Source organism: Plecotus auritus (genome assembly GCF_963455305.1).
Source record: "Plecotus auritus genome assembly, chromosome: 6".
NCBI classification, from domain to species: Eukaryota; Metazoa; Chordata; class Mammalia; order Chiroptera; family Vespertilionidae; genus Plecotus; species Plecotus auritus.
In genome coordinates, this window is record NC_137773.1 from 93,001,869 (window position 1) to 93,014,266 (window position 12,398).

The 12,398-nt window shown below is 53.2% G+C and overlaps 2 protein-coding genes across 2 annotated transcripts in view; one reads left to right on the plus strand and one right to left on the minus strand.

The window, feature by feature from the left end:
• The window catches only part of RFX1 (regulatory factor X1), a 35,652-nt gene extending 33,951 nt beyond the window's left edge, over positions 1 to 1,701 (plus strand). The window contains exon 21 of the mRNA XM_080671869.1: positions 1,596 to 1,701. Within this exon, the coding sequence (XP_080527995.1) occupies positions 1,596 to 1,600 (5 nt within the window). The 3' untranslated portion in view covers positions 1,601 to 1,701. The remainder of the gene's footprint in view (positions 1 to 1,595) is intronic.
• On the minus strand, positions 23 to 8,466 carry DCAF15 (DDB1 and CUL4 associated factor 15). Its single transcript, XM_080671870.1, has 13 exons — positions 8,312 to 8,466; positions 6,521 to 6,618; positions 6,301 to 6,436; positions 5,541 to 5,647; positions 5,320 to 5,459; positions 5,062 to 5,232; positions 2,017 to 2,451; positions 1,819 to 1,910; positions 1,590 to 1,718; positions 1,412 to 1,497; positions 1,112 to 1,216; positions 924 to 1,039; positions 23 to 539 (listed from the first exon to the last, which is right to left on the minus strand). The coding sequence occupies exons 1-13, from the start codon at positions 8,447 to 8,449 to the stop codon at positions 484 to 486; spliced, it is 1,809 nt and encodes a 602-aa protein (XP_080527996.1). The 5' UTR covers positions 8,450 to 8,466; the 3' UTR covers positions 23 to 483.
• Between the last annotated feature and the right edge of the window lie 3,932 nt (positions 8,467 to 12,398).

Below are 12,398 nucleotides of genomic sequence, written 5' to 3' on the forward strand. Positions count from 1 at the left end.
GATCTCAGTAAAGGGAACTCAGTGACGTTCAGAAATAAAACATTTATTACATGAAGAGGAATAATGGGGGGGGGGGGTGGAGGAGGAGGACCACGATGTTGGCCACCTCAGGTGGGAGAGGCTGGAGGCAAGAATCAGGGTCTATTCAGCTTCCCAGGGGGGCAATGTCCACACCTGTAATCTGGGAAGGGGGAAAATACACAAGGAGCAAAGACCCATGCCCCGTGCAGGATAAAGGCAGGCACTCGAGGCTGGTGGGACAGGGGACTCCCTCCCTCTGCCCCTTCCCAACTTAAATAGGCATAAATAAGAAGCATCCAGACTCTCAGGCCACCAGGGGCTGCCCCGCCCAGCCCCCTTCCCACAGCCTAACACTAGTGGCGGTCGTTGGGCGGCCAGCCAACCAAGAAGAGGCTGCCAGGAAGGCGGCCAGCTCCCAGGCCGCGGAGGTAGTTGGAGTCAGTGTCCAGGCCGGCCAGACCCTCACAGCACAATCCATGTATATCGCTCGCTGTCTGCCAGAACCTTCAGTGAGCACCCTGTGGGGAAGGGTTGGGACAGACCATGGAGTCTCTGAAGGCCCTGCTGTAAGATGAGTCCCTCTCTTTCCCAGACCTGATTTGGGCCTAGAAGGTTCTGGAAGGCAGGGACCCTGCTGTGTTATCTCTGCCTCCTGCCTGCAACCACCCAATAAATAAGCAACTGGCTAGAGGTCTCCAGTGCCACACCTGTCATGCCCTCTCTGAGCTGGCCCCCAGGCATGCCTGGCTAGGCTGCCCTCCCCTCACCCCTCTTCTGCGCCATCCCCTAGCACAGCCACCGTGCTCGTCCATTCAGCAACACAGGAGTTGGTGTCTCCTCCAGGCCTGCCTGGCACTGGGCTAACAACCCCTGTCCTACTGTCATCGGGTCCTAGGGCCCACCTTTGTGCAGTGCCTCATTAGTCATCCTGTTGACGTAGCGGCCGCTGCTCTCAGGCACCAGCCACTTCATGACCATGTCCACACAACTCTTGCGGTATGAGCTCCAGACACTGCCGCTGAGGGCGAAAGGGTGAGGGGTCTCATCACTCTGGCACCCACCCCTGGCCCTGGCCTCAGCCCAGCCTTACCTGGTCTGCCCTTTGACTTCTGTGAGATCGCCCACACTGACTGTCACAAAGATGCCGGTGTTGAGGTCCCATGCCACCTTGAGGCTGGTATGATAGGTCTTTGGTCTGCAGGTGGGTAGAAAACAGAGGAGAAAGGGGTGGGACCACCACATCCATGAACTAGGACCCAGGCTGCCTCAAGGGGCTTTGTCTTTGGAGCAGTAACAGAGTACCTGACCCAGGTTTGGGGGGAAGGGGGAGTCTTCTTACATCCCCACTCTCCTACACGGAAGGGTCTCAGTGTGGCCCCTGCCCACTCACCGGAGCTGGCCTTCCTCAGTTGGGGATGGGAATGCCAGGAGCAGCAGGCCAATGTTGATCAGGACCTGGTTGGTTTCAGGACAGACCTGGGGGACGAGGGGTGGATGGTGACAGTTATTGAGGATGACCATCAGAGCAGAGAGGTCCAGAACCCGCTTTGTCCCACTCCTGGGCCCACCTCCAGGATGACGATGTCATAGTCGCTGAAGGAACAGAACTGGTGGCCCCAGGTGGCATCATGGCGGATGACTTCATTGATGACATACTCAAAGTCCAGCGTGAGCTGCTCCACTGTCAGGTACTGACCCTGGGGCAGTGGGTGGAGGGGTAGAGGGAGGACTGTGCCCAGTACTACCCTTGCAGGCTCCCTGGGGCTGCCTCTTGTTCTGTCTGCTGCCAGCACCTACCTGTACAGAAGCCCGCTCCCGCATGGGCCTCAGACTTCGGCCACGCAGATCGGTCACCACAAAAGGCAGGGAGATCTTGTCATCTTCGAACTCTGAAGGGGCAGGAAGAGGGAGTAGGGGTGGTGAGAGGCCTGAGGCCCACTCCAGACCAGCCTCCCATGCCCGGGGCCTTGCCTGCTGGGTGGACTCCCTGCTCACCATCCTCTGGCTCTGTCCCTTCGCCGGACCCCAGCACGTAATACAGCTTCGTGTAGTTGACATAGCCAGGCTCAGGGGCTGGCTCCTCCACTGCAGGGGGGCTGTCCTGGGGTGCTACCTCTCCACCTGGGGCTACAGGCTCAGAGGATGGGCGGCAGCAGCTGCCGGAGGGCCCCGTGTAGGAGAGTGGCTGCGCTTCCTCTGAGGTCCCACCCTTGGCCTCTTTGGCCCTGCGGAAGATGTCGGCCACAAACTCCTTGGCTTTGGCGATGGCGGGTGAGGGCTCAGAGACCCCAGAGGGACGGGTTGGGGCCACTTCGGGACAGAGGCTGGGGAGGGCCAGGGGCACCTCTGGGCTCTGGGGCCCAAGGGGGCTGGGAGGGGCCTGGGGGTAGGTGGTATGGTCATACAGGATTTGGCAGAAGCTGCTATCGCCTGGAATATAAAAAGAGATGTAGGTGTTGGGGTGAGCCAATGCCAAAAAAAAGCTCAAGTACAGGCCTCTCCCCCACCCTGGGAGGTTCTAAAAAAGCCTATGCTATATGATCTGTATGAAACACCCAGAAAAGTGTTAAAAGGCATCTTGTACATGTATGCACAGGAACACATTCATTCTATGATTCTTGAGCATCTACGGTATGCCACACACTGAGGACAAGAGTGAACAAGACAGAAAAAATCCCTACCTTTGGGGAGCTGACAGTCTACGGTGACAGCAGATAAAAGCCACATAAAAAATAAATAAATAAAAGGAAAACAGCCCTGGCCCATGTGGCTCGGTTTGGAAAGGTTGCTGGTTCAATTCCCAGTCAGGGCACATACCCAGGTTGAGGATTTGGTCCTGGGTTGGGGCACATGCAGGAGGCAGCCAAACGCTCTTACGTTGAATATCTCTTTCTCCCTCTCCCTTCCTCGCTCTAAAAATAAAATTTTAAAACAAACACACAAAAAGCCACACCCTGGCAGGGTAGCTCAGTCGATTGGAGCATCGTTCCATAGACCAAAAGGTGGCAGGTTCGATTCCTGGTCAGGGCACATACCTAGGTTTGATACTCCCTGGGGCAAACGATCGATGTTTCTCCTTCCCCACCCCCTTCCTCTCTCTCCAAAATAAATAAAAATACTTTTTCTAAACAAACATCCTCAGGTGAAGATTTTTCTAAAAACCACGTAAGTTTGAGAGTTTACTGCACTCCATCCTCCCCAGTGAGCCGGACGGTGGCTCAGCAGCGAGAGCCCCACCACTCACTGAACTAAGCAGCACCAAGGCCAGGCCCTGTGCCCAGCCTGCACCATCTCCTTTGGAACGCCCCCAGCAGCAATGGGGGTTGAGGGTGGGATAGTTCTCGGTTCAGAGAAACTTGTCCAAGACCACACCACAAGATAATTCGAGTCCATCAATGCACCGTGGTCCACTAGAACACAGCCAAGTCAGAACTCTGTGAAAATACCCTCCTCTGGCGAGATGAGTGTTTACACATCAGTGACAGTGCCCCTCCCCTGACTGGTGCACATGGGTGAGTCCTGTCTGACATGGTCCTTCCTAACAGGACCCACACTGTAAGGGCAGGGAGCATCGGTCCCACCCAGGACAGGCTCATAGAGGATTGCAGCTTAACAAGGGCAGGGCCTTGCCCACATGGGCACAGGTGACCAGGGCAGGTGGGAGGCCTCTGATGGGCCCAGACACAAGATGCCCTGGTCCTGGCTAGTTTGTGGGTTTCATTTTTTTTTTTCCAAATGCTAAGAGAAAGTTTATTTAGAAAGTTCCAGAGGTAGTAAAGTGAGCCAGCTGGGTTGCATAGGTTCAGGAAACAAGGGCCTTTGGAGCTTAGGAGAAAGGCAAAGGTAATGGGCCGGTGGGGGGGGGGGGTGGCTGGGGGGGGAGAAGGGAGGACGGGAAAGGCATGAGGGAGAGCGCACTCGTGGGCTGTTTTAGACACCTAGTCCGCTCTTCATGCCCACAGCCTCCTGCCCCAGGCGACCCTTTGAACATAGTGGGCATCTTTTTATTTGACTGCATTCTTGCAAAATTGAAACATTTCTAATTTATGTGTGTTATTCGGTTATAGAGCTTGTATTTCTTTTGCATTTGCAAATGACTTTTGAGACATGCTCCCTGGACAGAATACTGGAGCTCACACTGGGTCTGCTGATCCAAGGGACGTACCCACCCTATTGTTGCCTCCACATCCCCAGGAATGGACACCAGGTGACCCCAGCTCCCACCACCACAGCTTTGGATATGCCCAGGCACAGGGCTGCTGGGCCTAGTCACACTCTGTTGCCACGCAGCCCTGGGAGTGCTGTGGAAAGCTGCCAGGGCTCCACTAGCCAGAAGCCAGTGGCATTACCCAGCTTTCTAACGATTGCCACTCTGTCAAGAGACATCACCTTCTGATTTTCACTGGTACTTCTGATTACCAAAGATGTAAGAGGGCCATCTGTCCACTCACCACTCCCTACAATTTTGAATGAACGTTTCTCCTTTTGAGAAGGCAGTACTATGTGGTCCAGCATGATAGCTGCTGGCCAAATGTGACATTCCTTTTTTTAAAAAATATGTTTTTATTAATTTCAGAGAGGAAAGGAAAGGAATATAGAAACATCAATGATGAGACAGAATCATTGATCGGCTGCCTCCTGCACGCCCCACACTGGGGATCGAGCCGGCAACCCGGGCATGTGCCCTGACTAGGAATCAAACTGTGACCTCCTAGTTCAGAAGTCAACACTCAATCACTGAGCCACACAGGCCGGCCCAAATGTGACTTTACAATCAGTTCCTTGGTCACCTGGGCCACTTCCATGTTTCTACTGGCGGCGGCTGTAGTGGACACAGATACGGGAACATCCCAGCCCCACTGTTACAATGCTGGGGTGAGGCTGGGTTTGGGTCCTAGCACTCCCACTCTGTGGCTGTGTGACCTTGGATGAGGCACTTCTCCGAGCCTCAGTTTCTTCCTGTCACTTAAGGTAGTGACAGGACTCACTTTACAGGGCTTACAGCAAATGCTGTGACTGTCATCACACCTGGGGGCCTACCTGCCGAGTGGACTGAGACAGCACAAGCCACCAGGGAGTAGCTGGTGTTGAGCAGTACCACCTGGTCCTTCTTGAGCTGAAAGGCGGGCTGGAAGGTGGGGAAGGGGTACACCACCTGGTACTTGGTGTGCAGCATGAAGCCATGTCGCAGGCACTGCGCGCTTGGGTCACCTGCAGTAACACATATCCATGGGCTCAGTCGCCACCCTGGAGTAAGGAAGCAGGTGGCCTGAGCTCTGAAGCCCCCAAGTCCCTCACCTGGATGGGCCCGGCTGGCTTCCCGGCAGGCGGCACAGTGGCCTGATGGTGGCACAGCCACTGTGCTGATGTAGATGTCTCGGTGGTTCTCGTCACTCATCATCATCATGTTCATGAGCATCCCATTTGCTGAGCGGGTGCTGGGGACAAGCACAGTCTCAGCTGCCTGGTCCATGTGCCCTCCCCTAACCAACCTCAGCCTCCCCATCTTTGAGTCTCACTTGAAGCCAAAGACGATGACCTTGGAGGCATCACTGGGCCACTCACACACAGTCAGGTACAGGTCACTATAGATCTCCTCATCCTGGAAGAGCCGCACCTGCCGGATCTGAGTGGCACGTTTGTGTCAGTGCAGGGTCAAAGGGGCGGACAGAGGTCCACAGGAGCCCACCCAGAGCACACAGGGCTGGAATTGAGGCTGGCAGAAGCACCCCTCTGGTGGTGTCTCAGGCCAGGGAGTCCCAAGCAGCCTCCAGCCTGCATCCCTCTGCCTTCCTGAGGACAGGCTTGGGAGACAGTCCACAAATGGGGGAAACAGAAAGGCTGGGCCCAGGGCTGGATGGAGCCCAGGAAGCCCTGTCCCAGCTTCCAAGCCCTACCCACCCCACAGAGCTCATGTATAAACTGCGGTAACAGCACACACCACACCTGGAGTAGGGATGGGGTTGGGGGAGTCAAGGTCAGGGCTAAAGCCAGTGTGGCAACACACTTGGTCATAACAAAGCTAATGGATCCCACCTGGCTTGAGCTGTAGACACTGAGTTCTATGGACTGTACATGCTGAGTTGAACCTCATAAAATTACCGTTATTTACTCATTTTCAACTCTAACAACGGCAATTTCATGTGGTTTGACCTAACGTGAGCCTTGACCATGACCCAATGAGCACACTATCTCCATTTTCTGAAGAAGGAAACTGAGGCTCAGAGGGGTGGCATGACCTGGTGGGGTCACGCTGCTGTGCGCCAAGCCTGGCCCTACCAGCTTGAGCTTGCTGTGCACGTTGAACTCCCACCAGTACAGGTGGTAGATGTAGAAGGAGAAGTCGTCGTCTCCACTGCTGCTGGTGTAGGAGAGGACGTACCGGCCACACTTGGAAAAGCCCAGGAAGATATGTCTGGCAGGGCACAGGGCAGATGGGCCAGGTCAGGGCCAGCCTGTCACCCCACCCAGCCACCCCCCTGCCCGGCCTTAGCCTCACCCTGCATAGAGGAAGTCCTCGTCCACGATGCTCTTAAGGGAGACGCAGACCCTGGGTGGCAGCTTCCGGAAGAGTCGAGGGGAGAGCTGCCCACTGATCTGGGGAAGGGGCGGCCAGGACTCTTGAGGCACCATTGGACAGAGGCCACCTGCAGTCCCCCAGGCCCCTCACCCAAGGTAGAGCAGCACTGAACGCAGGCCCACACCCTGCCAACCATAACAACCGAGGGTGGTCCAAGCTCTGGAAGGTGGTATCGGCTCGGGGAGATAGATAAGCTGAACTTCCCTTGAGCCACCCTCTCCACCAGGGACCGGGGCCACCCTCCCAGACCCACACTTCTTCAGCCTCAGGGTCCCTCTTGCCAAGGCCCCAGACTCTGAGGACAGCACTGGCATCATCCCCTTTCCCCCAGGAAGGTTCCCCAGTCACCCCTGCCCACATCTGCCAGCCACCTGGCTGCCTTCCTGAAGGCTACCTCATGGCACACTGAGCTGTGGGTGTCCAAAACTGCTAAGAAGGCTGGCATGGGGGCTTGACCAACTGCACTCACCTGTCCTCAACCCACTAGCCTAAACATGGGGTGCTCAGGCCCCTTGGGACAGCTGTGGCCTCGGCTGGGGACCAACTGAGGCAGATAAAAGGGTGGGGCTGGGGCTGACCAGTGACCTTCCAATTCCTTCCTGATTCCCCTTCTCAATTAACTTAGCCACCCTTTAAACCCACTCCTTCATCTCTCAAAAACTTCATCAAGGAAGGAAGGGTACAAAGTGATCTGGGTACCCTGGGTCCTGCTACCCAGTCTGATAGGAGATAAATAGTCCTGCCCTCAAGAAAGTCCACTCTAATGGGAAAGAGACAGCTGTCTGGGGAGCTTGCTGACGGGTGGGGGAAACAGCCCAGCCCTCAAGGAGATCCTAGTCTGATGGAACAGCCCTGTCAGTAAGGTCCAGGCCGACAAGGAAGACTCGATACCCAGATACCCATCCAGGGAGCTTCCAAGCTAAGGGCGGAGACACAGCCCAGCCCAGGGAGCTCCCAGGCTAAGGGCGGGGGCTGTCCCTGCCCTGGGAGCTCCAGTCAAAAGGAGGAGACACAGCCGTCCTCACGGAGCTCCCAGCCTAACAGACAAGGCACACTCCCTATCCACCGCGACACAGTCCTGACCCCATTGCTGCTGTCCTGACCACAGATTCACAACCCTCTGCCCTCCCAGAGCTCCAAACTGATGGGGCAGAGACCCTGGCTCCCTGGAAATTTACAGTCTGATGGCGGAGAAAAAACCCCTGCTCAGGTGGCCCCCAGTCTGAGGGGGAAGACCAGGCCCTCGCCAGGGAGCCACCTCCCATTCAGCAGGGGAGGCGGCAGCAGGTACAGCAGCACTCAGCTCCGTGAGGTCAGAACAGAACAGAGAGAGGAACACCGAGCGGAGGAAGCGCAAAGCAGGCAGCAAGGGCTCTGCCGAGGGGGCGCGAAGACTCTATACCGGAGGGACCGCGGTAGGAGGGTTTTGAAAAAGGAGTCTAACCCTGGATCGCCCCCTTCCTCCTAATTCCTCCAGCGGCGCCTCCATCCAAGCTCCGTCGCCGGTGCCCCGCCTCCCACGCCTCCATCCCAGTCCCTACACAGCCCCCGCATCCAAGCCTTCTCCCCGGGGCGCCGCCCCCTCCCTCCCTCCGAGCCCCCTACCCGGGACTCCGCCCACAACCCCTCACCCCGCAAACGCCCTCCCTCCGCTTCCCTCGTCCCTCTTCCGCACCCTCAGGCGCGCTCAATCCAGACTCTGGGCCTCACCTTGACTCGCTCCAGCTGCTTGAGTACGTGCTCCCGCCGCCGCCCCACTGTCCGCTTCCCCCCGGTGCCCCCGGTGCCGCCACCGCCACTCCCGGCCCCGCTGTTCCGCTCCGATTTCGAGCTGGGCGCCATTTTCATCCCCTCCCTCCACTTCCGGAGCAACCGGCCTCTTCGCCCCACCCCCGCCGCCTCCTTATTGGCCTTTGCACGAGATTGTGGACCTCTGGTTGGGTAAAAGCCCAAACTCCGGGCCTCTTCCCTCTATGTCTGTCCATCACAGCCACCTCAGCCATTGATTGGTAGGTACGGTACGGCTCCCGCGATTATCGACGTATTCCCGCCCTCCTGCAAGGACGCACCAGTCAGAGGTCCTGTTTGTGCCTCACACCGAGATGACTTTGACTCGATAGGCGGAGGCCCCTGTCCGTCTCGATGGCGTCACGCCCCTCCGTGGCTGGTGGGTTTCTATGGAGACCGCGGGTGGTTTAGGCCCGTGGGCGGGGCGATAAGAGCCTGTGGTCCAGAAGGGCCTGAATCCCCAGCCCAGAGATGTCAGCGGGGAGGTCTGGCGAGCACCCAGGGTCAAAACCACAATGAGATTCGATTAAAGCATCTTTTAGATGAGGGCCCGGCTTGGTGTGATGATGATGATAGTGATGATAGCATCAATCGCTTATATAGCCCTTTACATGTGCCAGACACTGTTCTGAGCTCACAACAATTCTATGTACATTTTACACATGATACTAATAATAGTTGCATGTCTGCTGAGTATCATCTGTATGTATGTTCATTTAATCTTTGCAACAGTTTTGGTCCTCTTACATCTTCATTTTACACATGATGAAACCAAGACTTACAGTGTAGTGCCGCTGACTATCTGGCATATGTATATCTCAGATGCAAGCTAGCTATTGTGACTATAATCAGAGTGGAAGTGAATGGATCTCACTCTCCTTATTCTTCCAGCCTCGCTTTCATTCATTCAACTAATATATTTATTGAGCACCTACTATGTTCTAAACGCAGTGCATACAGCAGTGAACAAGACAGATGATAAACAAGGAAATAAATTTCTTATTTCAGGTAGGAAGAATGCTACCTGGGGCAGTCAGAGAGGGGCTCTGTGAAGGTGAGGACAAAGAATATTCCAACAAAGACAATGGTTTCAGGGGAGTGAGGGTGGTATAACTGAGAGACTGCAACAAGGCCAGTTGGGCCAGAGCAGGAATGAACAAGGAAAACAGACAAGGACCAGGAAGCAGGTAAAGAGTGTATGGGCACCAAGCTGGTATGGCTCAGTGTTTGAGTGTTGACCCATAAACCAAGAGGTCACTGGTTCAATTCCCAGTCAGGGCACATGCCTGGGTTGTGAGCTCAATCCCCAGTGGGGGACGTGCAAAAGGCAGCTGATCAATAATGTTTCTCTCTCATTGGTGTTTCTATCTTTCCCTTCCTCTCTAAAAATCAAAACATTTTTTTTAAAAAGAGTGTATGGGCCCTAACCGGTTTGGCTCAGTGGATAGAGCGCCAGCCTGCGGACTCAAGGATACCAGGTTCGATTCCAGTCAAGGGCATGTACCTTGGTTGCGGGCACATCCCCAGTGGGGAGGGTACAGGATGCAGCTGATCGATGTTTCTCTCTCATCAATGTTTCCTTCTCCCTTCCTCTCTGTAAAAAATCAATAAACTATATTTTAAAAAAAAAAAGAGTGTATGGGGCTTGTAGGTAAGCAAGGCACTTGGATTTTACTCAAATATAAAGGAAAGCTTCTGGAAAGTTTTAGTAGAAGATGATGGAATCTGATTCGAATTTTAATCCAAAGAATTAAATACCCACGAGTCCAGCCGAAACCGGTTTGGCTCAGTGGATAGAGCGTCGGCCTGCAGACTGAAGGGTCCCGGGTTCGATTCCGGTCAGGGGCATGTACCTTGGTTGCGGGCACATCCCCAGTGGGAGGTGTGCAGGAGGCAGCTGATCGGTGTTTCTCTCTCATCGATGTTTCTAGCTCTCTATCCCTCTCCCTTCCTCTCTGTAAAAATATCAATAAAATATATTAAAAATAAATAAATAAATAAATACCCACGAGTCCATATGGTATAAATATATATATATAAAATGCTAATATGCAAAGTGTCCCCTCCAGAGTTTGACTGGGAGACCAGGAGTTTGATCGCTCTCTATGATGTGCGCTGACCACCAGGGGATGGCGCGGAACGAAGGAAGGCCCCAGCATACAGTCGGAAGGCGCTAATTGGCCCTAATCACCAGCCAGGCCTAAGGACCCTACTGTGCACGAACTTCGTGCATGGGCCTCTAGTGATAAATAAATAAATGAAGGGAAAGGGACCACCCTTTCTTGGACAGGCCATTGTGTTCTGTTCCAGCTGTTTTCTTTCTTTCTTTTTTAATATATTTTTATTGATTTCAGAGAGGAAGGGAGAGGGAGAGAGAGAAACATCAATGAAGAGAGAGAATCATGGATCGACCACCTCCTGCACGATCCCCACTGGGGATTGAGCCAGCAATGTGGGCATGTGCCCTTGACCAGAATTGAACCCGGGACCCTTCAGAATGCAGGCCGAGGCTCTATCCACTGAGCCAAACCGGCCAGGGCATCCAGCTGTTTTCTTGGGGTTGGGGGTAAAGTGGACAGAAAAAAGGCTGACAATTTTCACTATCACAATTATGCTGATGGTTTTGTGGGTACATACATGTGGAGTTTTGGAATGATGAGTTTTGACTCATTTAAATATCAAATAACTTACTATTTAATAAATATTAAATCTTTTCATTTTCATATTGAAACCTCAATCAAGCCCTGGCTGGTTTGGCTCAGTGGGTAGAGCGTCAGCCTGTGGACCAAGAGGTCCTGGGTTCGATTCCGATCAAGGGCACATGCCCGGGGTTGCTGGCTTGATTCCCAGTAGGGGACGTGCAGGAGACAGCCAATCGGTGATTCTCTCTCATCATTGATGTTTCTATCTCTCTCTCCCTCTCCCTTCCTCTCTGAAATCAATAAAAATATATCTTTAAAATAAAACCTCAATCAAGTTTTTTTTTTTTTTAAATATATTTTTTATTGATTTTTTACAGAGAGGAAGGAAGAGGGATAGATAGTCAGAAACATCGATGAGAGAGAAACATCGATCAGTTGCCTCCTGCACACTCCCTACTGGGGATGTGCCCGCAACCAAGTTACATGCCCTTGACCGGAATCGAACCTGGGACCTCTCAGTCCGCAGGCTGACGCTCTATCCACTGAGCCAAACCGGTTTTGGCTCAATCAAGTTTTTTTAATTCAACAGATACACAAGGATATATGATGGCAAGTCCTGCTGTGCACCCAGCATCAGCCACCCAGTTCTTCCTCCAGAGACAGCCAATATCTTTTTTAACTTATAAAAAATGATCAAAATTGTTAGCCTCATTCTGTAACTTTTTTTCCCCTCATAAGATTAGCTTTACTCACATCAAATGATGATGTAGTTTGAATGGCGACCCACAAAAAGAAATGCTGATGTCCTAACCCCCAACACATGTAAATATGACCTTATTTGGGGGGGAAAGATGTGATTAAGTTAAAGATCTTGAGATGAGATTTTTTCTGGATTAACCACTTAGGCACTATATCCAATGACCAATGTCTTTATAAGAGATAGAAGAGGAAAACACACACACACACACACACACTCACACACACACACACACACACACACACGCACGCATACACGAAAAGACCTCATGAAAACTGAGGCAGAGTTTGGAGTAACACAGCCAAAGCCCAGGAACATCACTAATTGCCAGCAGCCTCCAGAAACTGGAAGAGAGGCAAGGAAGGCGCCTCCAGAAAGAACCAACTCTGCCAACACCTTGACTTTGGACTTCTAGCCTTCACAAATAAAACACACCTTAAACTTGTGAAATGAACACATGTCTGCTGATGTAAGGCACCCAGTCTGTGGTTATTTATTACAACATCCCGAGGAAACTAACACAATATGTGTAAATCAAATCCCTTGTACAGCCTAGATCTGGTTCTTTATTATTTTCATAGGACACGTTCTATTCCCCTCTTATGGGACT

What these genes read in the sequence shown, in the direction of transcription:
- DCAF15 (XM_080671870.1), bottom strand. Translation starts at nt 8,449, where the DNA reads ATGAAAATGGCGCCCAGCTCGAAATCGGAGCGGAACAGCGGGGCCGGG. An exon ending in TGCACAGCAAGCTCAAGCTG is followed by an intron (nt 5,648 to 6,300) that starts GTAGGGCCAGGC and finishes CGTGCCACTCAG; the next exon opens with ATCCGGCAGGTGCGGCTCTT. An exon ending in ACTGAGGAAGGCCAGCTCCG is followed by an intron (nt 1,217 to 1,411) that starts GTGAGTGGGCAG and finishes ACCCACCTGCAG; the next exon opens with ACCAAAGACCTATCATACCA.